Source organism: Octodon degus, unplaced genomic scaffold (genome assembly GCF_000260255.1).
Source record: "Octodon degus isolate 3935 unplaced genomic scaffold, OctDeg1.0 scaffold00166, whole genome shotgun sequence".
Taxonomy (NCBI): Eukaryota; Metazoa; Chordata; class Mammalia; order Rodentia; family Octodontidae; genus Octodon; species Octodon degus.
In genome coordinates, this window is record NW_004524742.1 from 4474344 (window position 1) to 4500814 (window position 26471).

At 40.3% G+C, this 26471-nt stretch overlaps 1 protein-coding gene across 1 annotated transcript in view; it reads right to left on the reverse strand.

Moving 5' to 3' along the window:
* Nucleotides 1-26471, reverse strand: part of LOC101571550 (formin) — a 314401-nt gene that overhangs the window by 190876 nt on the left and 97054 nt on the right. Inside the window, exon 5 of the mRNA XM_004643140.2 lies at nt 21376-21448. Within this exon, the coding sequence (XP_004643197.1) occupies nt 21376-21448 (73 nt within the window). The remainder of the gene's footprint in view (nt 1-21375; nt 21449-26471) is intronic.

Sequence of the window (26471 nt, forward strand, 5' to 3'; positions counted from 1 at the left end):
ATTTAAAGTTTAACATATCAATACTTGATGGAAAATACCTGTTTCATATTATGTCTGAGATGTTTGATATTCAGACAGTGAGGGAATGTGCTGATAATCATAGGGAACTGTTGAACATTTTGTATGACTGAAATTTATAGCCACTGAATAGCAACTCTCCAATTGTCCATTACCCTAACCCCTGGCAATCACTACTCTACTTTGCTCCTTTCTGTTTATTTTTTAGCTATGATCCCTACATTATACAGTATTTGTTGTTCTGTGACTGGGTTATTTTCATTTAACATAATGTAATAAGAACCAATGTATATTGTGGTAAATGGCAGGATACCCTTCTTTTTATTGATAAGTAATATTTTCTTGTCGGTAGGCCGGTTAACCTGACTTGTCCACTTTGCTGGATTATGAGCCTGCTAGAGAACAGACAAGATCATGAGTACACTCTGCATTCACCAGCAAATTAATTCCCTGATATTTTCCAGTAGAATGTGCTGTGAGGAGGGACCCTGCTGGTGCTGTGTCATGAGCAACGTCTCTGGAGGGCATATCACCTGCTGGAGCCCTGACGACTTCATGGCTGAGTGGGCTTTCAGGAGCCAATGGGAAGCAGGGGAACAGGACCACAGAAGGGTGACCTTGGGCCTGGATCAAGGCCTTGCTCCCTCCCTCCGAACCTGCAGTTTCCAGTCACCAAGAGTCACACAGCTTTTGTCTGCCACAACCTTCTGCCATGATCTCTACACTGCAGAACCAACTGACCATGTACTGGAACCTCTGAAACCACGAGCTAAAATAAACAACGTCTCCAAGGAGCTATGTCAGATGTTTTGCCCCAGCAAAGGAAATGCTCACTAACACAGTTCACACAGCATTTTTCTGAGTTTATTGAGCATCTTTATGCCATTTTTTGAACTTTTTATCAAGTAGCTTATATATGCCTGTTTCTACAGTGTTGATTTCTGATCTTTTTATGTTTGATTCCTGCTTCTTTGTTTCTTGCTGTGCCTTAGTTTTTGTTGGATTGGCACACTCATAAAACAGCCACATTTTCTACTCTTTATAGACTGTTTTCATAGAGAAAAAGATTTGCTGAACACCATGTTGATTGGGGTTTCTCAAGCCTTTCTGGTGGAATAACTCTCTGGACTCAGAGTGTCCAATTAGAAAAGTTTTGTTTGCTTCTTTTATCAGGAGCTCATCATTCGCTATTGTCTGTCTACTCTGTCTGTCTGTAATTCAGTTACTTGGTTGTCTGGCCATCAATTAATTGAAGATATGAAAATAGGTCTAGCTCATTTATCAAGAAGCTGGAGCATGACAGGTCCCATGAACACAAGTCAAGTAAGAAAGGAATGAACCCACTGGGAAACCCTGAGGAAAGTCAGAGCTTTGCATGAGAACTCTCCTCTCCTCTCTGTGACTCCTGAGGGAGAATCCATTGAGATACAGTGGACTCCACTGTACCACAGGAGCTGCAGCATAAGTAAGCCACCACATCAGCAGCTCTGGCTTGTCCTCAGTGTTCCCATGCACCATGCACCAGAAGTGAGCTAGGTCCCCTTAACTCTCCCAGTCAGGGAAGACGGAAACCAGTCCCATGGGAGCCCTCTCAAAGTCCTCAGGGGATCAAACTCATGCCTCAAGTTTCCGTAAGTCAGGGCTACAGGCTTACCCCTCATACTCCATAGTGAGGCTGGGGAGGGAAAAGGAGGACATCTCTTTCTCCTGGCACCAAGATTCAGATACACCACAAACAAGTCCCCACAGTGCCTCCTATGGCAGTAGTGAGATTACACGCAGATTGAGTCAGGAACAAGGCAGCCTTCACTGGAGAGAGTATGGTTTCCTTCTCTCAGCTGGAGGACAATACTGAACCAATTACAAGGATAAGATTTAGGAATAATGCAAGGGTAGAAGAAAGAGCAAAATACCGCCCCCCCACGCATACACACAAGACTTATGAAGAGACCAAGCATACACTCACCCTGCATCAACTCTGATATTTCTCTATTTGGTCAAAGACTGGCCAAGTAGAGTGTGAGGAGAAAGTGCTAGTGTCGGGGAGGAAAGTGAAACTTGATGACCAAACGGGAGAGAAAGGAAGAGGCTTTATGGACACTTCCACCATATTTTATGAGGTTTCTTATGCCTCTCAGCTAACTTGACCCTAGTGTCACAGGCTAGAATAATGAAAGTTCCTCTACCAAACACACTTTTGTCAAATAACTACCGTGTCAAATGACTACACAGTCAAACAATTAAAGATGAGTACATTTCTGCCTGTGGAGAGTCCTCCAGTTCTCTTTTCCTATGTTTTATCTTTTCCTTCTTTGCAGATTTATTTTTAATTATAAAAATGGTTGTTGCATATTTTAAAATGCAAACAAATGATTCAGAATGAAAAAAAAAAAAAAAAAAAAAAAAAAAACAGCCGAATTACTTTTTACTCTCATCCTCCAATTTTATTCCCAGTTACTCTCCATAGTACTCGAGGGCTTTCTCCCTCCAGACCTAAAAACATGCGCATAACCAAATGCATGTAAAGTGTTGTGTTCATGAAAATAAGCAATCTATACATTTTGTACTCCAAGATTTTTCTGCAATATTTCTGTTATTTGACAATGAAGTTTTGACATCTTTCATGCTAGTGTAAGCAAAAGCCACTTGTAAATAATTAAGTGGATTTTTACACATTTCATTTAAGTATTGTCCTAGTAAAAGACATGTAGTGATTTCCAAAATTTTATTCAAGTAGTAGTAAGAATGCTGCAACAACCATCCATGGAGATACTTGTTAAGTTGTTTGAGTTGTATTTCTACAGAATAGTTATAACAACCTCCAAATGTATGCCCATTTTAAAATTCGTTAAATATTACCAAAGTAAAATAAATATTATCAGTGACTGTTTCCCTTTTACCACACCCATTATAGGTATTAGCAGTTTTAAGATGTTATATAAAAATATGTAAAATGTTTTTCACTATTTTATTTTGTGTTTTAATGACTTAACAGTAAGATTAAAGACTTGGTTTATTGGTCATATGTTATGATGACTTGTCTTTATTTCCTTCTCACTACAAGTCTTCTATATTCTCTAATTTATTATTATTTTTATGTTCTCTAATCACTGTTTTAAGTTGATATAATACACAGAACTTTAGGTGAGCACAAGGGAGGAGGATTTTACTGTAACTCTGGGAAGGATCAAGGACTGTGATCTTCTGTACGTCCGCCAATTCAAACACAGCGCTGTGAATGGGGGCAGTGGGCCCTGCAGTATCGCAAGCTTTTACCCTTCAGTGGCCCCTGCGGACTTCTAGAGTGGCAGCGGTGCTCCTTGCTCGAGTCCTGGAAGGGCAGCCGTGCTACTGCTGAGGCAGGGCAGCGAGAGGTGCGAAGGAGAACACTTGCTTCTGTTATCACAGTTCTCGTGCTCTACCTTTGTGACCAAATCTCACAACCTCTGTACCTTACATATATAGCTACTGTCCAAGAAATGTACCTTTAAGTTTTGTAGCTAAGTATCTGGGAAGAAAGCTCGAAGGACAACAAAAGGAGAGTAAATAAAAGTGATGAAGAAAACAAATGAGAAAAGAAGAGTAAAAATTTAGAATGCAACAAAATATTTTTTGTAAGACACTTCATTAGTTATTTACATTAACTTTGCTTAGAAAATAATTATTTAGAGTCACATAAAGTTTCAAATAATCAAAACTTAAATTTAGGCTGAACCTTCCAGTAACTGAAAACTCTGCTAGCTTTTCATCTATTACATTAAATGCATTATTAGTAAGCTAACTTGTAGACAGAGTGATTCTCAAAAACCCCATATAGCAAGACAAATTAATATTGGTTATTTACTGTCCAAAATCTATTAATTTATCTAACACTTGCTAAGCTTAAAGGAAATAAAGTTCACATGATTATGCTGTCTGTCTGTCTGTCTGTCTGTCTGTATTTATTTATTTATTTATTTTTGTCCTGGAGCTCAAGCTCAGGACCTTGTGCTTGGCAGACAGGCACTTAGACCACTGACCTAGCTCCCTGGCCCTGTATTTATACATTTATTGATGGGACATTTTGGACTGGTGGCCATAATGATTATCTGTTGCCTGAGACAATCATAGGTATAAGAATATATGGATATAGCTCTGTTCAGCGGAAGATCAAGTCCTACTTTAAAGGTGAAATTAGATAAATAACTGGCAGAGTGGAGTTACTGTTCATCATGATCAGTAACATACAGAGTTTGTAACTGTTCTTAAGTGTATGATCCCTGAAAACTTCAACTCACTCAGAGAAGAAGTTTTGGATGAGCCAAGTGTTTCTGGCACAATGTTTCTACCCCAAAGACTTATATTCAGTGCCTTCTTCCTAAAATAAAAATCCAAAATCTTTTCCTCCTTTTCACGGAGAAAGTTGAGAAGTAGGCTTTCCGATGATGATCCTGAGGGTGCTGCAGTGCTTGCTCCTGCTATCCGCATGGAAGGGGCTATTTCTAGTCCTCATAGCTCTCTATGATGCTGAAGGCGCATCCAGGTAGCAGGCCCATGAGATTCCACACTGCGAAGACCGCCAGCTGGCTGGTCCATCCCGTGCAGCTTCTGCATGCTGGCAGGGTTCCTGACTATGACTCAAGTTAATGGCTTTCCACGTTATGCAGAGCCAGCAGGCAGGACACATGCCTGAAGCTCCCTATGTAACTTCACTCTACACAGGTGCTTGGGGAAAGTGCCTGCGCCAGGCTTTTCAGGGAAGGTATTTCAGAAATATTAACTGAACGGTATGAGTAGGTCTAGGACTCTGTTTAGCCAATATGCAATCTACTTAATTGGATTTTGGAGTTATTGAACTCTTAGCAATCAAAAAGATCTGTAAATTTTGCCCAATTTATTCCTTTGCCTTTGGGTTGGACCAGAGCCTGCATACTTAAGTACAGGTCTTATTTGAGAAGAACATGCACACTGTAAGGGGTTACTAAGGTCCTGTTTGTATAATGTACATACATTTGCTTTATTCTAAGGAAACACAGGCTTAACTCAGCTGACTGTAAACACAAATGAAACCTGTCTCACACCTAATCTGTGACTCCTCTTCATAACCACTCTTCACTCCTCTTTGTCCTCATGGACCTCACTTGATTTGTAATAACCCTCAAAATCACCTCTAGCACTAAGTGACTTTTAGTACTGAAATGCTGCATGTTATGTCTGACTCAAATTCCTTCTGTTCCCACCCCGTGCCACCTTCTCTTCTTCACAGCACAGGCAGACAACAGCTGCTCACCATCCCTAACACTGAGTTCCTTCATAAATCTCAACTCATTCTTAACAAGAAACACTTGCAATCAAACCTTTAGGAATCAGTTTTTGAGGAATGCTAGCAAGCACTCAGTTCATCTCATCCCTATCTGGAGCCATGGCAACACAAGGCCTTCGCCTAGGTATAATTGCAGTCTGGGGAGAATACAGTTTGGGCAGCATTCCCCTGACCTACATGCTGACCTTGTGCAGGAGCAAATTCACAGGCTGCATTAAACCCTAGTAGAAATGCCCAGTTGGAGGCAACACCTTCCCAGACTCTTGCCCCATGCCAGGACTAGGGCCCATTACACATGCGTACTATGACACTGCCCAAGGAGTTCACAGAATGCATTCTGGGGGAACAGCCAGGCCCACACCCCACTGTCTAAAACTATACCAGTACATACAAATTATTATTTCTCAGTGTTGACGATTAAAAAATCTCCTGCCTTTCTAAATAAGAATTAAGACAAAAATGAGAAAACAGATTTGCTACCCTGGAAAAACCATATCCTAACCACTCAGCTAGGAAAAAATCCTGCTTGATGGACTGAGAAAGAATTCTTGCCATGTCTGAGGGGAATTTTACATGTACAGAAAGTCTATATATATATATATCTTTAATTTTTTTCCTGTATTTGGCAACTGGGTCAAAAGTAAAAAGAAAAATAAATGATTCCAAATAGACTGTAAATGTTGGAAACATGCTCAGCTGAGTGATTTTGGCATAGTTACAAAATTAAGATTAACATAGATGACTTCTGAAGTTGAAAAGATTCATTTTTATAATCTGTCTCAAATTAAAAAGATTAACTGCCATATCTGCACTTTTCTAGACACTAAACATCAAACTTACACTAGATTAAGTCAATATTTTATTCTTCACCTTAGTTCTTGCATTTGAAGTTTTTCAGTTTCAGTTACAGGATTTCTATCTCCTTGATGTCTGCTTTATCAGAGATCCTGGACAATAGGCCTCATGCTTATTTAGTCACATGTGTTACCACCCATGAACATTTTTTGGTTTTTCACTGTAGGCAAACATATAAGGTGCAATCTCTCTGTTCAGATTGATTGCAGTGAGGTAGCTTATGGTTGCAGACTTTACATGCACACACACACACACAGACACACACACACACATGCACAGTACACATGCATGATCATGCAAAAATAAGTAAAAACTTAAGGACCCACATATGTGGGTGGACATTTACTTGCATGGCAATAGCATGTATCACATGTGCACATGTTCTCTACTCTGACCTCAGTAGAACAAATGGGTATGTGGTTTGCCTGTCACAGTAAGATTGAATGACATGGTAGAGAATACACAGAAGACATTTGACAATTTGATTCTCCCCAAGTAAAATTCTAGAAAATACCTCTACTTTCATCTTCCAGACTGCTGGTACCCTTGCTTTCTGTCTTTCACATGAACACTCCCATTCCCACTACTTTTCCAAAGTACAGACATTAAGAAGTTGACACAGGGCCAGCGAAACAGCTCAGCAGACTAAGTGCTTGCTTAGGTAAGTGCAGGGGCCAGGGTTCAATTCCTGGGCATGCCATGCTGGCCCCAACCCTGGGTGTGCTGAGGCAGTGATGGAGTCTGGGCATAGTGGCACATGCCTGTAATTCCCAACACTAGGGAGGCAGAAAACAGGAGGATCACTGCGAGTTCAAGCTGCATAGTGAGACCCTGCACATACACACAAAAAGAAACTGACATAAAGCATATATATTACTGATGGCATGCCTGCCTTCTTATTAAAAAGATTAAGTAATCTTTTGCATTTCTAAGTTATAGGCTTCCAAATGGATTGAAGTATTTTCCTAATGACTGCTGCATTTATCTTTAAGATATTATTAATGACTAGATTGGAAAGTGGGTAGAATCCTGTGTCAGAGGTATAGAAATCTGTGCACTTATCCAAAAGGGCAACAAGCCCTGATGACAGAGCTGCTGCTTATGGCTGGCAGGATTTACTCTAGTTACTCCAAATCAAAAATATAAATTAGTATAATCTCAAATGAGGCTGGATTAAAAACAGCACCTTTTGGAGAAGAAAGATGGAAAATCAAGGAGCACATAGGTTAATTGTTTTAGTCTTATGTCACCTATTCATATAGCCCAAACTGAAAATTATTGTTTCAAAATGAAAATCTCATTTGGAAAATAGAGTTAGAGGGGCCAGGGAGATGGCTCAGTAGAATAAGCACTTGCCTGGCAAGCACAAGGGTCTGAGTTCAATCCCCAGTTCTGCCAAAAAAAAAAAAAAAAAAAAAGAATCAGAATTTTCTCAAAAAAGAAATTCCAAGAAATGATGAAAATGCAAGACAATGAAGCATGGTAGCCTATGGATACAAGCTTTATACATGTATATGTGCACACATGCACACACATATACACATACACACACGCACAGACACATACACGCGCACATGCATTCATCAGAGGGAACCCAATATAATGAAAAGCTATGGCTACTCATGTGACCTCCCTACCATCTCTTGTATGGTCATGATTAAAGAATGGACAGATAAGTTATTGTTCTTCTTAGTCAATGGCAGGAGCAGGCACCAGCTGGAGGGCGAGGCAGAACCATCTTGCTCTCTTTCCTCAGCAAGGATGGGCACTTCCTTGAACACGTGCAAGTGTTCCTTGGCAAGGGCCCAGGAAAGTAAGTGCTGACTCAGACTCCTTGCTCCCCTGCATCCCCCCGTGTCCCGCCCCCTGCCATGCCTTGGCATCGTACCCGGAGAAGATGGTTGGCTGGCTCCATGGTGCCATCTCATGAAATGTCATCTGACTTGGTGTAAACAAGCCCGAGCTGCTGATGGCCAGCGTGGCTGGTATGCTTCTGGGTAAAGGCCTCTCTCAACTGGCCTGATAATGCCATTAAAATAAGCTTTCCACACATAGCCTGATAATCTGTCCCATTAAATGTTTCAAGAGTAACTAAGCTTCACTGTTCTGTCAAACTGTTAAGTCTGAATCTCTTCCATGGCCTTATTTTCGGGGACACATAAAATCGCTCTGATGAAGTTTACTTAAGGATTTCGGCTCTTCACCAAGAAATGTGAAAAGGCGGATTGTCGTTCTGTTCTGAGTCTGAGAACATATTTGGCACCCCATCTCTTACTGATGAGACAGAAAACCTTTTATTGGTTTTTCAGGCTGATGAATTCTATTCAGAAAGCAAACTCAGAGGCCATGGCAGGTGAAGGCTGTGGCTGCGCAGGGCGGTGCAGTCAGAGTGGGGAAGGAGACCCTCGTGACAGCTCCCAAGATGTTGTGCCAGGCACACAGGGAAGGTTCAGAGCAAAACTACCCACATTTCCCAATTGCTCACCAATCTGGAGAGAAAACTGACCAAGAAAACACAACATATTCATTGCACTGTCCTCATACCGGACAAAAGTACAAAAGCACAGTCCTGCTGAGGGTTTGATTTTTAATTTCTAGACTGAAAAATCAGGAGAAAATAATTTTTTGCTGGTGTAAGTCATCGGTGTCACAGTCTATTAATTTAGTCCTAGGAAACTAATAGAGGACCTGACACTTTTATATTTCCAATAAGCCTCTAGGTGACACAGTACTGATCCATGGACCACACTTTGAATAGCAAGGTGACTACAAAAGAATGCATCATCTTGTTTCCTCTAACTGGCACTTAGAATAGTGGCTGATATATAGCTGCATAATCCTTGATTATCAAAGTATTTTTTTTCTTCTAGTTAACTAGTTAGAAATGTAAGGGCTGGCGAGATAGGTCAGGGGACTAAGAGCCTGCTTAGGCAAGCACAGGGACTAGGTTTCGATCCCAGGCACCATAGGTTGTGCCAGTCCTGCCTCCAGGTGGGCTAGGTCAGCTAAGTCTGCCACTGAGATCAGGTGTGTGGTGGCACGCTGCTGTAATCCCAGCACTGGGGAGGCTGAACAAAGGAGGATCTGAGCTGCATAGTGAGACCCTATACCAAATACATTAAAACACTGAGAAAGAAATGTGCCTATTTCTCTATCAGTCTCCATAGAATTATCTTCCAATGCTAAGCACTTGGTCGTGAGTACTCAGGATCACAGGTAACTTACTCACAAGGCCAGTCCCAAGCATACAAGCAGCCACACTGCCCTTTCAAAAGCGTCTAAGGAACAAAGATTGCATGACCTTTGGACTTCCTGCCTTGTCTATGCAACTGTTTATCTAATAATAATATCTTGAAGTCAGTCTCATTCATATATATGCTCATAGTGGCTCCAACAAGGCTTTTATTTCCAAAATTTAGAGCATTAGGCTTTGGAAAAGAACACATGCTAATAATTACTCCAAGCTGGTTAGAGATAATGGGCAACAGAGAGTTATTATCCTCAGTGTCATCGTATGTCTTTGATATGATAATCGCAGCATTCAAGATATCAGGAATGATGGATGGCCTTTGAGTTAGAGAGTATGCTTGATGCCAATTCAGTGGTTCATTTCCACTGCTGCACGGATAGTGACGAGGTAGTGACAGTGAGCACTTCCAGCTTCAGGCTCCTGAGCCACTAGATGGCTACAGCTGGGGTGGAGCTCAAAGGGCATGGATCCTGCTTTGAAGACACCTAGGTAACTCTATTCTCCTTTTATAGAATTGCACATATACCTCACCTACAGCAGTCTCTCATGTCGTCTTAATGTACCCCAATTGCTGCAATGTACACTGTTTACAACACAAGTCAATCTCCTCTATTAAATTTTTAAAGAACAACTACTGATACAAGAACCCCATTGTTTTTAATAGGCTGAGTTCCTTTCACACACATAAAGTGAAGATTCCAGAAAGTGTTAGTAATAGAGGAAAGATGAAACAGTATTGCATATACATATTTTAGCTCCTGCACTATGTGCTTGGGTATTATAATCAATGGAATAATTCATTACATTGAATTACCCTGCTTACTACTTTTTTTGGAGGTTTTTTTTTTTTTGGAAGGGGAACTGGGGATTGAACTCAGGCCCTTGCACTTGCCAGGGAAGCACTTATTCCATTAAGCCATCTCCCTGGTCCCATTGTATATACATATTTTAGAATAGCTACAAGAGTCAGGTAGGGTTTGTACATAGCCCAACACATTTCCCCTATAATTAGGCTTATTACCTTCCATATTCTCACTGAACAGCTGGTAGGGCTAGTGAGCACATTTACTGTCCTTCAGTCTCTAAAGGAAAGGAATAGGACAAGGATTCAAACTATCTGCTCACTATATCCCTAAAAAGTGAGCTCCTACTCTACCCTGAGTAGACTCAAAAGGAGACATCCCCTGAGGATCTCTTACAAGGACAAGAGTGCTAACACTTGATTAGGCAAAGTGTCACTTGCCTGTGCTCATATCACCTGGGAGGCTGAGGTAGATGGATTTCCACAAGTTTGAGGCCAGCCTGGGCTACATGTGAACTCAAGACCAGTCTATCCTACAAAGCGAGACACTGTATCAAAAACCAAACATTCAGGAGGCATTTTGTCCAGAGTCAGTCAGGTGTCTGAATGTCAGTCTTGTGTTCCAGTCCTTGAAATACATCTCATTCCATCAGAGAAGTACATTTCTTAACTGTTCATGCTGCCATAAGGTTACTGCCCTTAAAATGTGAAAATAAAATGACATTGAGTTTCAGTGTAGCATAATAAAGGCCTTTCTACTTCCTTTTTTCCTATAAAATAGGCCCAAAATGATGAGGCTGAGGACCTGAAACAAAATCTCCCTTACAAGCTAGGGAAGGCCCACATATACAAGAAGCCCCACATAAGGGGATACCTCAAAGTTGATTTATGAAGCATGTAGGCAGTGATGTACAACCCATCTACTATGATCAGGAGGGATAGTTTCTAGAAAAATTAAAGCAGAAAAAGTCAACTCAAGGACACCAGGCAGGCACAGAAGAGGGTCGGGCCAAATACCTGGATACGGGGATCACTCAAACTGCAATTTTATTCCTAAACTTTGAAAAACTGTGGAAAACCATTTAAATGTACCTCTATATACTTCTATACACTTTAAATATGATAAAAATAAAATGTGCATTCAGTTTCTTTCTAAGATTTCATCATAAATCATAACAAAATTTAATCACCTTTTGAGATAATTGTCTTTTTCTTTAGTCTGTTAAAAATCTATTAACTTATAAAACCATTTACTAATTTTGAATCCAGTGTTTCTTTCTGGAATAAATCCCACTGAATCATCAAACATTTTTAAAATTTGCTAGATGTCTGGTAATATTCTAGTTACAATTTCCTAGCTATTAGAAAAACTGGCCCATAATTTCTCTTTCACTTCCTGTCTCTGGTAGTACTCTCAGTGTTACATACGTTGGCCATGAGTTTAACACAACATTTTGTGCAAGCTAAGTTTTGTGTAATAAAGTCTCAACCTGGTACATTCTTTGTGTGACAATTTTATACTACAAATACTGATCTGATTTCTGTAGTATTTGTAGAACCATCCAGGTGTTCTGGTTCTTCTAGACTCTTAATAATTTATATTTTTCTAAAAAGTTATTTCATGTTTTTTCACTTAATGTCAAAAGCTTGTTCATGGTATTAGCATACAGATTTCTATTGTATTTACTTTTGTCTTTCTGATATTTTGCCTGTTTTTTGGATTGCCCAATCTTGCTAAAAATTTTGAGTATTGTTGTTTTGAAAGAAACTTATCTGTTTGATCTTCTGTATTACATTGAAAATTTCCATCCTCATCTCATTTTTTTTGGATGACTAATCTTTTTTACTAGCGCACATTTGTAGTACTAATTATTAAGCTGACCTATATGAAATTGTAAGTATTTGGACATACTTAACCTGAAAAATGACTTTTTTCTTATTCAACCTAAATTTTTCTTCTAATTTCTTACTCTTTCTACTTATTAATGTTTGGAACTTTAACTTATTTTTTATTTTTTTCTTTTCTAATTTAGATACTTATGATCACACATTTTAGGTACATCTTACGAGTCTTCACTAGATTTCTGTTATAAATGCCTTCTGAGTTCCATTATAATTAATTTCTCAACCCATGACTTTATTTGCACGTGTGATTATAAGCACTTGCCTGGCAATCCCCAGTTCCACCAAAAAAAAAAAAAAAAGAAAAAAAAGAGTTGTAGAACTTTTAAAGCCTTTTAATACTGAGTGACTTTTTGAATTACATTCATGTTATTATAATAAAATTTAATAAAATGTGATAGCTAATTCATTCTAATTATTTATTTATTTATTTATTTATTTTTGTTTATTTATTTATTTTTTTTTTCGGTACTGGGGATTGAACCATTTCCTTGCACTTGCCAGCCAAGTGCTTATTCTATAGAGTTAATTCCCCAGCCCCCACAAAGTGCAAAGGTAAGTAATGTACTTTTTATCAATTTTTAATTTTTTTTCCTTATATGTGGTCTATTCACAGGTAATCTAATCAGATGCATGTCTGGATTTATTTTTAGCACTCTCTGATAATTCAAAATGTAGCAAGACTAAAAACCTGTACTTGAAACAAAATTAATGTTTGTTGAGTGCTGGGCACTAGTCTAAGTGTTCTGTGATGTCCTGTAATCTTCCTAATGAATTATGATAGGGATATGTATTATTACCTCTCTGTCTCAGATTTTCAAAATTTGAGTGTTAAGGAAGTGTAAAACTTGCCTACAGACCCACGAATGCAGGCGAAGGCCAGCGCTAAGATTTCCGTCTGAGTTCGTCTCAATTACAAGGCCTGGGGTCTCCACCCCGCTGCCCATTTGTTCCGGCATGCAGGGAGGAGCGGCAGGAAGGAAGCACAGCACATGTTGGTCTCATTCTGGGATCAGTCAGGATTCCATCACACAAGCCCAATCACTAGGATGCAGAGGGATTTGTTAAAGGGACTCGATCTGACGCAACCTTGGACCAGGTTTTGTTCTCTTTGTCTGGTTGTTGTCTTTGTGTCTGATGTTGGAGTTAGAAGTTCACAAAACATAGGACAGGCAAGGGAAGATGGGTGGGGATGAGTGAGACAGATCCACTGGAAACCCACAATCATAAGCTGAAGGGAGGTGTGAAACCCACCTCAGTTTTTCTTGCATCTGAGCTAGTGATGAGAACATTTCCCAGAAGCTGGAAATTTTGTCGCAGAGCTAAGCGTGCACACCTGGCCTAGGACTTGGAGAGGTGAAGCAAAGAGCTAACCAGGCAGAGTGGTTGCTGAGGCCTACCTGCCAGCTCCTCCCAGCAAGGCGAGTGAGCAGATCAGTGACGATGTGTGTGAGCCACAGCGCGCAGCACGGCTCCCCTAGCTTCTGCCCTCCTAGCCTCTCACAAGAAGCTCTCACCTTGCCAGGGCTGACCAGAAACATACAGGGAAGGAAATTCCAGGAAACATAATGCAAGCCAGCCAAACCACAAAGACACCAAAGATCTACTGTTTGACAGATATAAAAAATGAGTGTCCAAAGATGTCATGTGATATGTCTAAGATCCCTCAAAGAGTGGGGAATAAAGTAATCATATTAACTTCCTGTGTGTTTTCTTTCTCCCTTCACAAGACAACATATAGGTTTCACTTACTTGAATAACGAGTCTAGCTTGGCAATGGATTCTTTTTTTTTTTCTTATTTTCCCCATAATTTTACTGAGAGACAAATTGCAATGAGACAGTTTCAAATCAAATTTGTAGGACAGTTTTAATAATTAACACATTGCATACTCTCTTCCTAGTGTTTATTTGCTGTACAAGATGCAGACATGATATCCTATTTACAAACACTATTAGAACAAATCCCTCTATTCATTAAGAGAATGTAACTATATATCTATCCTAAGCATTTTGAATACACAGATACAAAATGGACATTCATCTGTATCCTCTTTTTTGTTTAGTTCCGTCATTTGAATATTATAGGTGTGTTAACTCAGCAAAATGTGCTAAAAGAGTCCAGTAGTCCATAATAGTATTGGGTCTTCCACTTGACTGGCAGTGTCAGAAATTGTTGACCTGAGTCCCCTACAGCTCAACATAACAGCATGGCTTTACTTCTTATACTTCATTTTTATACTTTTCTGCTGGATGGTTAAGACCAAGATAAAGCAAGACCTATGCAACAGGAGTTGTAGCTTTTGGATCTGATAAGGTCAGTGAAATCCCCTCAGGATTTATCCTGAGATCCTGTACCTCAGATTGTAGATCCTTTGTCAGTGTCAGCCATGTGGATGAGTTATGGCCATTGCCTGGCCAATGTGCTCTCTGTGAAAGCCTGAGAGAATGTTTTCTCTCCATGTGACTCTCCTTAGGCACATTCTACATCATTGATTACTTTCTTCTTTGGCCCCATAATGTCCTTGATCAGAAAATTTGGGACACTACTGAGTTACATGATGTTACAGTACAAGTTCTCATATGTCCTGAGTCTTAATTGACCTTGCAAGGCTAGGGCCAAAATGTCGGCTTTCCTTGTGGCCCTCCTTTTTCTCTAATTTTAGTCTGCAAACTTAGGTTGTTAACCATCCAGAAGACAAGCTTATTGTTATTACCATACAACCTAGGCTGTTAAGCTTAACCTCACTATCTGTCTGAATATCAAACATCTTAGGCATAGCATGGAACAGGTACTTTTCATCAAGTATTGATATGTTGAACTTTAAGTCCCTACAGAATAGGATGAAAAATCATTTAAAAGATTAAAATATATTTTAAAAATAGGTATAAAGAATTATATAATTCTTACGTTTACACATAAGTCCAGAAATATAACCATATACAACCTTGCAGCACGACAGTCCCGCAACATTCCTTTTCCTGTCTCCTGCCTTCATTCACCACCCCCTTCTTTTTGAGCAATCATCTACCTGAGAGACAGCACAGCAGCAACTGGCATGTCATAACAGCGCATATTCAGAAGACCAGAATGACAGGCACTCCAAGCATGAAACTACTATTATAAATTGCCATCTTCAGTGCAGTTGCTTAGTTCACAGTTGTCTCTATATATAGTTAGTCAGGGTGAGAGTCATTCCAATTACCAGCTAGATTCAAAAATCTTCTGAAGATTCTCAGGATCATTGCCTTACCCCGCTTCTACATATAACTGTATGGCTTGCCCCTGTCATGTTTCCTAGCTCTTCTCTTTGCTCTCTTTTCATTGTCTAGTACTCAAGTTCTTGCTTTCCTTTTAGTTGTATTATCCCTTTGTATTTGTATTTCTTCTTTTGAGTTCTTATACTAGGGAAACTATCCATACTTACACATGTGTGTCTGGTTTATTTCACTTATGAGTATATCTTTAAGTGGCATCCACTTAAATATAAAGGCTTTGAGTTTATTATTTTTTATAGCTGAGTAATTCTCCATTGTATAAAAATATCACATCTTTTTCATCCATTCCTCAGGTGAAAATTCATTCTATTTAATTGTCATTAGTAAAACCAACCTGAGATAATACCACACTTAAATAATCTGACCACTGCCAAGGCATCTATTCTATACCATTTATATTTATTTAAATCCTAGTATATTCTACAACAATTTAAGGAGGACAACACAGGTTACCATGACAGCTGCATAAAAAATAGAAGTACAAAATGAAGGCACATGTAGTTATCTTTTTGTCCCTTGCATGGTTTTCTTTTGCCATATACTCAGCGCATTCACCTCTAAGTACCTGACCAAAATTTATTTACCTTATTGAATTATTGCACCCCTTTGGTGTACGCATGACACATGACAAAATGGGTTTTAATTAGCCTTCTTGGGTGATGGAGTTTCCACTGAATGAGGAATAAAGCTTCTGCGGATAATCCAACCTTCTGCTTTCTCTGGGGATGCTAGAGAAGGTTCATCATTCTCACCCTCATAGGGCTGAACATTTTAGATAGGGCATTTTATGTTAATCCTTATGGCCACCTTCCTGTACTGTTCATAATTTTTTGACTTTTTTTTTTTCAGGATCTACAGAGTCTCACTCACAGATTAGATGTGTAGTGAACCTCCTGTTTTTCAGCCTCCCAAGTGCTGGGTTTACAGGCACCCGACACACCTCCCAGTCTCAGCCTGTGCGTGGGGGGCAGGGCGGTGCTACAGGCTTGAGAATCAAACCCCCAGCCCCTGCCTAAGAAGGCACATTAATCCCTGGAGATATTTACACCCCCTTTTCACTTTTTAAAAAACTCTCTTTAAAAAATGAAGTAGGCACACATGAGGGGCTGGGAGCAAGGGGCCCTAGGAAGACAGAGGGATTTGCCCCACAGACAAAAGGATGCCTGCTGTCCCTCTGGGCTTGGACTCTCACCTTGCATGCCTGGCCAAGTTGCAGTGCAGTTGCTGGAGGCAGTGGACAGCTGGAACTCTGAGTCCGGCTGCTGTTTCAGAGCCATCCCTTGCTCCATTTTCTGAGATCCACACCAAGACTTCAGCTGCTAGGCGGCGAGTCACCACCACCTTTTCCGTGTGCTTTGATCTCAGAGCACGTGGATTCCACAGGTGAGGACTGAACATGGCACCCCAACGGGACTGAGTTTTGGGGTCTTTTGGAATGTCAGGGGACCCAGCTTCTCTATATTTTACTAAAGCACTCTAGACGTGGTATGCTTTGGAGAACTTTGCCATTATGTTCTGAATCCCATTCTTCTCTAAGCAACCATCTCAGCTTTTCATTTTTTCCATTAGGAGGGTGATTAGAGTACAGCATGATTTATTTATAACAAGCCACAGCTCTAGCAACGTGGCCTTCCATTGGCTTCATTTTAAATAAGTCTTTCTTTGCTAATTAGTGTGCCTTAGTTCAGTGTGGCAAATAACATTTATGTTCTGAGTTGGACAGGGAAAAAGAGAACCATATCCAAAGTGAGAGATTTAAAAATCTTCAAAATAAGAATGCAAGGAACATCTGAGAGTAAACCTTAGAAATTTGTTTTTGTGTTTCTCTTAAACCAAGGAAGTTGGTTAGAGAGTCTACAATAGAGTAAAAAGTGATGTGATAATTAGGTAATGAATTAGCCCCCTGGTACTTGCAGCTTCCTACTACTTTTAAAGACCCCTTTCTTGCTTCCTAGGACCATGGTGGTGACCTGTGGCAGGTGTGTCACAGCCAGATGTTTGTTACCACTGAAAGTTCTAAAAGGTTCGCCACCACTGTCCTAGGATACTTGGTGCATGCAAAATGCCTCAGTGTGACTAATAAGGTACCTAGCATAAAAGTTAATTAATGAAAATGAAAACACTAAAACTCAGGTTATTTAGTAACCAGAGCCTGGAGCCAGATCCCAATTAAACCACATTTGTAGCGAAGGAAGGGATCAAAATGCCCAATAGGTTCCATCTGGCTACTTCTGTGGGTTAAAGTAGAGCCTCCTGTCCACACCAAGTTAGCTCTTGCACCTTCTTTCCACTGCAGTGAGGACCTGAACCAGTCTTCCTCGGGGAGGCCCTGGGGAGCACCAGGCTCCTCCCGCCACATGGAATGGGCCTGGCAGCTAGGGAATCCAGCTGGAGAACAGCTCTCCCTAGCCCAGGTCCGCGGGCTGTCGCTCACTCCAGTGGAGGCCCTGACACTCCAGTCTCATTTGTGTCCCACAGAGGAGATCTGATACCAGTCCTGGCGGAGCAGCGACTTTTCGTAACTTCTGGCAGGGGCCTCGCTGACCCGTAACACCGCTGTTCACATGATTTCTTCTCATACTGTCTTTGTAAATTGACCATGGATAACCTTGCTGGCCTAATCAGATCAATCAGAATAACATTTCTTTAGCTGCCACACACTGGCAGCTTCCTGGGCCGGAGCTGACTCAGTCTGCCCTGGACACCAAAGGCTGATTCGGAGTTTCTCGTAGTCTCAGGTTTCCTTTGCTTTTATCACAGTTGGTGAGCTTTGTAAGGCCGTGTTTACAGCCATGCAAATTAGCCTCAGCTGGAGAGAAATCAAGTCAGGCCTAAAGGAAATCAAGTGCTGGGTCAAAGGTATTTTATCAAAAAATTGCAAGTCCGGTGGCCATACTACTGGGTCAGAGCAGGCTCTCCTAGGAGGTAAGAGGGCTACGTTGTCTGGTGTAACCTGAACTCTCTCTCGCCTTCTGCACCCTGGACACTGCCAAGTGATGGAGGAAGAGTGGTGCAGGCTGGGCCACCACAGACAGCTGCCACTGCCTTTGTCAAATAAAGATAATTCCAATGGGAAAATACTTCATCGTCTAAGGAAGAAGCACTGGTTGCCAGCCGCGTCACTCACTGACGAGGCAAGGCTCGAATTCATTGCTTCACTCTACTCATACATTCAGCTTTAAAATGTGCAGATAATTTCTAATATGTTGCACCTGGAAAGGTTATTTTAAAATTTGTATTCCAGATGCTATGTTAGTTATGGAAATTAAGGTCAGAATTGCTAACTAGTTCATCTTAACACAAAATCTCTGGTTTCCAATTTCCACTGTAGTTTTCCCGTATTTCCAGTCCTTCCTCCACCCCAATGAATAAAGAATCTAAAAATATGTCTCCAAAGACTGGAAGATTATGAAAATCGGAATTATTCTCTGAACCTGGGTACCTATGATCTGAACAGCATGCTGCTGATGGTTTAAGGCAGCTTGATCTATCAAATTGGGTTGGCTCTGAGTGCCGACATGTCGGTTCATGTGTGATTCCTATGCTTATGTGGTTTCTAAGGAGTAAGATAAAATGAAAATTGGTGGATTTCGAGCATCCTCATCTGCAAAGCTGAACGACCATATCCTTGAAATTCTTCAAATTAAAGTTTATCTCTTGACAAATCACTAAAAATTAGAAGCCCTGAGGACTTAAAAGACAGTTCAGAAGTTGATTGTTGGCTAGGATCAGAGTCAGAGTTACATGACACATCTACTGACACTAGTTCAGGGTGTCTTTCACTATACAGTGATGGGAAAATTAAACTCTGGCTTCCCCAAGTGAAGGGAAAGTCAAGATTGTAGTTAAATTTACACTAACATACTATTTTTCAAGTAATTAAAAACACAAGTTCCGGGGTTGCTGCTAGAGTTACTCCTTTGCTTTCGCACCTATGAGCTGCATGGTGAGGGGCAAGTTACCCAACACTGTTTCCTCACATACATAGAGTTAGGATTAGTAACCACCTCTTCGGGTTAGTTTGAAAATTAAATAAGTTAATGTAAGTAAAAAGCAACTTAACCAAAACCAATTAATGTTACTCAGTAAAATCTGCAATTATCTCACTTGAAAAATACAAATAAGTCTAAGACTTTCTTCTGTTCCTGTTCAGCATGTGCCTAAGAGGACAGGTGTACGCGAGAAGGGGCTGTTATGACCGTCACATACGTGGGAGGTCTGTGCATTCCATAAGGCATTTACAAGATCAGTTGTGAAGCATCCATGTAACCTGAGCTTGTAACTGAAGTCTACATTAGAACCTTCCCCTGCTCTTGTTATATCCTCAGCACTTTCTAACTTAAAACTGAAGGCCAGAAGAATCGCTGCCAAGGGGCAAGGACCTATCACAGGTACTCAGCCCTGTGTCATCAAGAACTGCAGCCATTAAGTCTGCATTCCACGGTCTCAGAACATGCTGAGGATAAGTGAGCAAGGTTCTGGAAAATCTTGGTCAGACTTCCATAAACTAGGAGGAAAGGATGAATACTGCTTAAAAAATATGTAGGGCCAGGCATAATGGTGTGCTCAGAAGCTGAAGCAGGAGGATCATCATAAATTCGAAGCCAGCCTGGGTTAAATAGTGGGTTCAAGGCCAGCCTGAACACACTATGAGACCTGTGAGACCCTGTCTCAAAAAAAAAAAAAAAAAGAACAACTGAATATAGAACACTTGTCTTATAGCATACCTTAATACAGTCATACTTTTTTGAATTTTCTAATTAGATGATCCTAAATCTATGTTCAAATAACTCTTCACTTTCATTATATAGAAGATTTTAAAGACATGGAGGGATGAGGCAGTAGTGGATTCTGGAACCAGTACCAACACAGACAAGTCTAATACTTTATAAAATTTAACCCTACAGCCATTTATTCTGAGCACTGGAACTGTATGCCTACAAATGAGTTTTATTTTACTAGCACCTATAAACCTTTCTAATACACATTTGGCTCCCAATGCTCTGGGTGGGTAACGTGCTATGAAACTTGGTCTTCTGGTCCACAATAAAGAGCTTAACAGGACTAAAGAGGATGCTGAGGGGCAGTTTCTCTCCTCTAGGTTCCCTTTCTGGATAATCTAAGACAGGAGAGCATAGTTTCGGATCTCAGAGTTCTAAGGTGCCCTCTTGTGGTCTGGACGAGTAATGAGCATCCTAAAGACTGCAGTTGGTTTGAGGTCCAAACACAGATTAAATTATGTTTAATAGCCAACAAGAGAAACGCAGTTCAACTCCAAGAATAATATTCAGATTTGATACTCTGAAAATCACTGATATTCACATTTAACAACTTTTACTGCTATTTTATAAAAAAAAAATAAGCCAATACAGTTAACATACAACCTAACTTTTGGGATCTTCTCATTTCCAAACAAAATTTACAAGCTGGAATTTTTGAAAACTGGTGCCTATCCTGGAGCAGAAGAAGCTACCATTTCTTTAGGGTAAATGTCATCCTCAAGGGTCTTTTGAGTTGAAGAACAGGAGGAACCTAGACATAGCACTAATAATCCCAGTTTTATATTCACACCAACATCACACAGACACTTGACAGCTGACCGCCTTCATCCTGCCACTCACTTATCACACTTATGGAAAATGCAAAAGGACAGACAAACACAGCTTCAGCTCCGGGGTGGGTAATGCACGTACCTCTCTAGGGCAGCCCAGAGAATTCATCTTTGTCACAAAGACTGCAATAATATAAACTCAGGAATAAACATGTTATTAAAACCTTATAGATTTATGTGCAGGCTTACAAGCAATATCCTCCCCTCCTTTGCCCCTTTTCCCTTCCACAATAAACAGAGACATCAAATCTGGGATTTGAGACTGACAGCTGTGATCCTCACCAAAGTGACCAAACTACAATCAATGCCTGAGAGGTTTGTGACACTAGAAAGTTTCGATAGACTGATGTCTGCTAACCATCACGGCATTGCTGCCCCGAGAGTGCCAGGAGAAAACGCCCAGCATTTCATTAATTCCTTGAGAATGTCTCCTAAAATGACAAATGGAAAGGAATGTTTTCATGCATCTTACAAAAAAGGAAGCAGACATGATTTATTACTCAAAGTCATACCTCGGCATCCCAAGAGAAGCAGAACATTGGCAGGGCACACTGATTTTTAGAATGTTGTCGGGCACATTCAGAAGGCAACTGGGAAACTTATTGAAGTGGCTATTTTCTTGACAGGAACTGGCAGACTCTCGGACAATACTGGCAGATTTTGGATCCTTGTCCAGGTGCCAACTTTCTTGATTGGAAACAAATGTAATCTAGGGGCAGTGTAAATGTGGGCACATTGCCGTGGAAACTTTGCTTGTGGGGCAAGGGTGGCACATAAGCTAACCTGAATGAACTGCTAAATCTTTGGATGCGCCATCAAAAGAAGTTGTGGAGTGCTTCTACACACAGTGAAAACCAAGAATGATCTGGATATTGCCATTAGCTTTAGGAATGAAGACACTCATTATTTAAAAGGATGACAACTTTGGGAATCAGTGAGATTCAAGATTTTCTTTCCAGGACATTCACATTAGTGCATAAATAAGGCAGAATGCTTCACATATGTTCATATGATATTTTTCTTTTATTCTCTTAACAGCTTTGATAAGGACATGATATTCCCAGTATTAAAAAGAAAAAAAGTGTGGGAAGGCTAAAATACCTGTTTTGTCTGAAGCTTACAAGAGCAAAACTGCAAGAGTATCACCTGTTGGCTTTACCACCAAGCTCTGGTTCTGAATTTGGTTCCTGCTGTGCTTACAGTGCCAGAGTGGTGTGAATGTCATAGACGGCACTGGTACCTATCTGAGCACACAGTGCAAGACTGGCATAATTACTATTTAATTGCTTGTTATAGACAATAGTTAAAAGAGTATGGCTAATTAAAAAAATACAAAGCTCTAAGTCTTTTTACTTGACTACTTGGCTCCTACTGCAAGGCTGTGAAGAACATTCTGGATAATCAAACAATACAGGAAACATCTGGGTTTGCACAAATGTGGCGGAATCTTCTAGTAATGGCTCCTTTCATAAACTTCAAGTCTATCATTTCAATAAAAGTTGTCACTATCAATTGTAAGGCAAATTACCATTTAAATATAGGAGAAATGCAGATACATGCTGAAGTTCCTACATATCGTCTCAAGTGTTTACAATTATTAATATCTTCTCAGTTAAAAGGCACCAATTTATGTAAAAATTTATGTCATTTTCTTTATAGGTCTCACTTACATGCCAACTGAAGTAATGAAATTAGAGGGGAGGTATGAGTCTTCTACATTACATGGCATCATTCATCAGGATCTCTGTTCTATCTGTCTATCTTTGCCTGTATAACTTCCTACTCTACTGGTGCCAGTGTTGAGAATTTTAAACACTGTTACAGAGGTTGAACATTCCTGCCCTGAATGATGAATGTGACATGCACAGAGGGACAAGGGCCAGCTGTATTTAAGAGATGCGCACCTTTGCAGGCTGAGCCCCTGAACAGCGCCCTTATAATGAGGCCCTGTGGACCCACTTCAGCCTCCACTCACAGAAAACAGAGAAGGCCACCCATGTCCATAGGTAGATTTTAGAGAGTATTAGGACCTTACCAGTAGGGAGCTTAAGGAGTTCAAATTCAGACTATTTCCCCATCAGTCAGAAAAACAAAATGAATACAAGTACTAATTGATGAATCAGTAAAGAATTATGAATTAAGAAATTAGAATAAATGGTCAAATGCTTTAATGTTTTAAAAACAAAAACTCATTCACCAAAATGAAAACTTTTTTAGGATAAAAATCATAAACTTTAGAAGAATAAAGACCAAAGACGCTTTCCCTGAAGTGGTAAACTGAGGCTGGTTTTGGAATCTAGAGTTTCCTTTTACCTTTTATCTGGCAAAAAAGTCTTCTGCTTCTATAAATGGCATTTCAAAAGCCAGCCTGGCTACGGAGCACATCACACTCCATCTCACACAAATTGAGATCCACAGGAACGCATTTCATAGCATGTCAGTTGATTTGCTTGAAACTTATTGTTTTATTAGAATAATTGAAAAGCAGAGAGCAGCTGCCAGGGTTGTATCCTTGGCATGCTGTGCTGGCCCTAACCCTGGGGCACTCTGAGCCAGAGATTAAGACTGGGTGTGGTGTCATGCACCTGTAATCAAAGCATGTGGGGGGCTGAAAACAGGAGAATCCCTATAAGTCTGATGTACATAGTGAGACCCTGTAGACCCTGTACTAAAATACAGGAAAAAAAGAAAAATTGAAAATGTTCCACATAGTGTGTTCTGTTAGAAGACCTGCTCTGATGTATTGCAATTATATTTTTCTTTTGACAATTTCTAATGAACTTGGAAGAGATGAAAAATTTGTATCATGATTTTCATTCATAATTTATTGTCAATGAGAGAATTTAATTTGACTAAGAAAATTACACTCAGACATTTCCCACTTTTCCTCTTTAAATTTCAGTCCATTTCATCATCAGAACATTTCTTAAGATATGAACTAATGGGTAAACCCCACCACCATGCAACTGAAAAAGAAAGTTGACGATAGTAATATTACTCAATATTATACAGTTTTCAGAAAAACACTTCCTGAAATCCTCAATTTAAATTTCACAATATAAGGTAGATTTGGATATTGTTATTGCTGTTTTACAGAAAGAGAAAAAAATGTAAGAAGGATGACAGAGAGTTCATCCACAGCAGAAACAAGCACTTGACTATCCCCTTGATCCCGTCTCTGCTGTGACCAAAATGAGGACGCAGAGGAACACTAGGAGTAGGAGTAGTCACAGTCACATGACCAAAGTGAGGGCAGCTAACACAGGCTGGGTGTTGACTGTATGCTGGAAACTACACTGATCCTGACACACTCAGAATAGCATTATGAGTGGACATTATATCAGCTTTTTGTCATTGTACTAAAATACTCAATTCAATTAACTTATAAAGCAAACATATTTATTTTGACTTTGTTCTGTGTTATGGTCTGTGTCTAGGTGTCCCCCCAACGCCTCATGCAATCATGAGGCAGCTTCAGTGTTTGTGATCAATTCATGCTGGAGTTATCAGTCTGAGTGCTACGCCTGCCCTGGGGCAGATAATCTGCATACAATGTAAGGAGGGAAGAGAGGCTTGCTAGCAGCTGCAGCTGCTGTACCGCTCTTTGCTCTTTTCCTGCTCCCTCTTTAGCTGCCCTCTTCCTTGTGCCACTCTGCCTTGGAGCCAGCCGAGTATGGACTGAAACCTGCACTAACTGTGAGCTAAATAAACCTTCCCTTCCTTAATTTTGGGTGTTGGGTATTTTTTCTCAAAATGAGAGAAGAGTAACTGAGACATCATGAGAGATTCCATTTCAAGATAAGGTAACCTCACTGATTCAGGCATCTGGTAGGGGTAGCACATTATAGAAGGAACATAGGGCAGAACAGAACTCTTACCTCATGGCCAGGTAGAGAGGGATAGGAAAAGACTCATCTTTCTGTCCCCTTCAAGGTCATCCCCACGAGACCTAAGCACCTGCCACTGGTCTGTACCACTGAAAGGTTCTACTGTCTTCCAGGAGCACTATGCTGGAACCAAGTTTTTAACATATGGATTTTGGCAGGATGCTTATCCAAACCTTGGTGCATGCATCTTGTGTTGTACATGGAGAGTGTGAGGGCCTAAGTTCTTTGAGTCAGATCACATCCACCTGGCTACACGATGATCTTAAACTCTTGCAGACAAATGGTGGCTATTGGCCTCCAAGTCCCTGAGTTGTTGTTCAGAAGTCTTCACAGAGAGGTCTACCTTGAAAACTTCATTTAGAATCACAGAGCCCATTTCCACCTTGTCAAAGTGGATCTTCCTTACCTTGCTATTCTGTGGGATTCACATAGCATGTTTTCAAGGTTGATTGCCAATATGAGCTCCACAAGGCAAAGCCAAGGCCCCTTAGGAGTGTGTGGTTATGTGTGTGTGTGTGTGTGTGTGTGTGTGTGTGTGTGTGTGTTTCTCTTTAACATATTCCTAATACTAAAGACAATGCTGCCCAATGGAACATTTGTAATGATGGAAATATTTCATTGTTGTCCTATCCAATATGGTAGTCAACTAGGCACAAGAACGAAACTTGAAAGTGACACCTTTCAATAGTTAACTGATAGTCAACTTCAGTAAGAAATGCCCAAATAAATTGGGTCATCATAGTTGTGAGTATGGCTGAAAATCGTGGGTGTTACTAAAGATAAAAGACCCACCCTGGGTCTAAGCAGCACCAAGCAATAGGCTTGTAGCCTGAATGGAATACAAGGGAAACAAAGGAAGCTTTGATGCTGGTTCTTCAGAGGAGTTCTAGTCTTCACTTCGCCTTGGACAATGTCTCCAGGCTTCAGCCTTCCATTGCAGACCCTTCATCCTCCTGGTGTGGACTTGTGTGGAATACTATAGTGCGGACACTACAGTGAGCTCAGGCCTTTGACTGCACCCTCAGATCTCCAGCACACAGACAGCCATTTTGTTCTCTTCCATTCCTGACTCTTCCGGGCAGCCATTAGAAGCCACCCTTGCAAAGTCTATACACACATCTTATAGTAATCTGTTGCTCTACTGAACACTAATTAATTACTACTGAATACTAATTAATTACTAATACAAATGAAGTTTTAAATTTTCTATTTTATTTAATTTTATTATTTAAATAGGTGCATATTCCTGTACTATGAAGTGCCAGGCCAAAAGGCCTGCAGTCATAACCACTCACCCCAAAATGTTGTTGAACCAATGCCCTGATAGGTGGAATCAATTGTTCATGTTGCTTATGAACTACTTTTACTGGTAGTAAAATAAGAATTACTAGAATGAATGTCTAGAAGAGTCCAGATTACATTTTTAAAAATTCAGAAGATGAGGCCAAAATAGTTTATCAAGCTCATAAAGATTTCTTTTCTTTTCTTTTTTTTTTTGGTGGAACCGGGGATTGAACCCAGGCCCTTGTGCTTGCCAGGGAAGTGCTTATTCTACTGAGCCATCTCC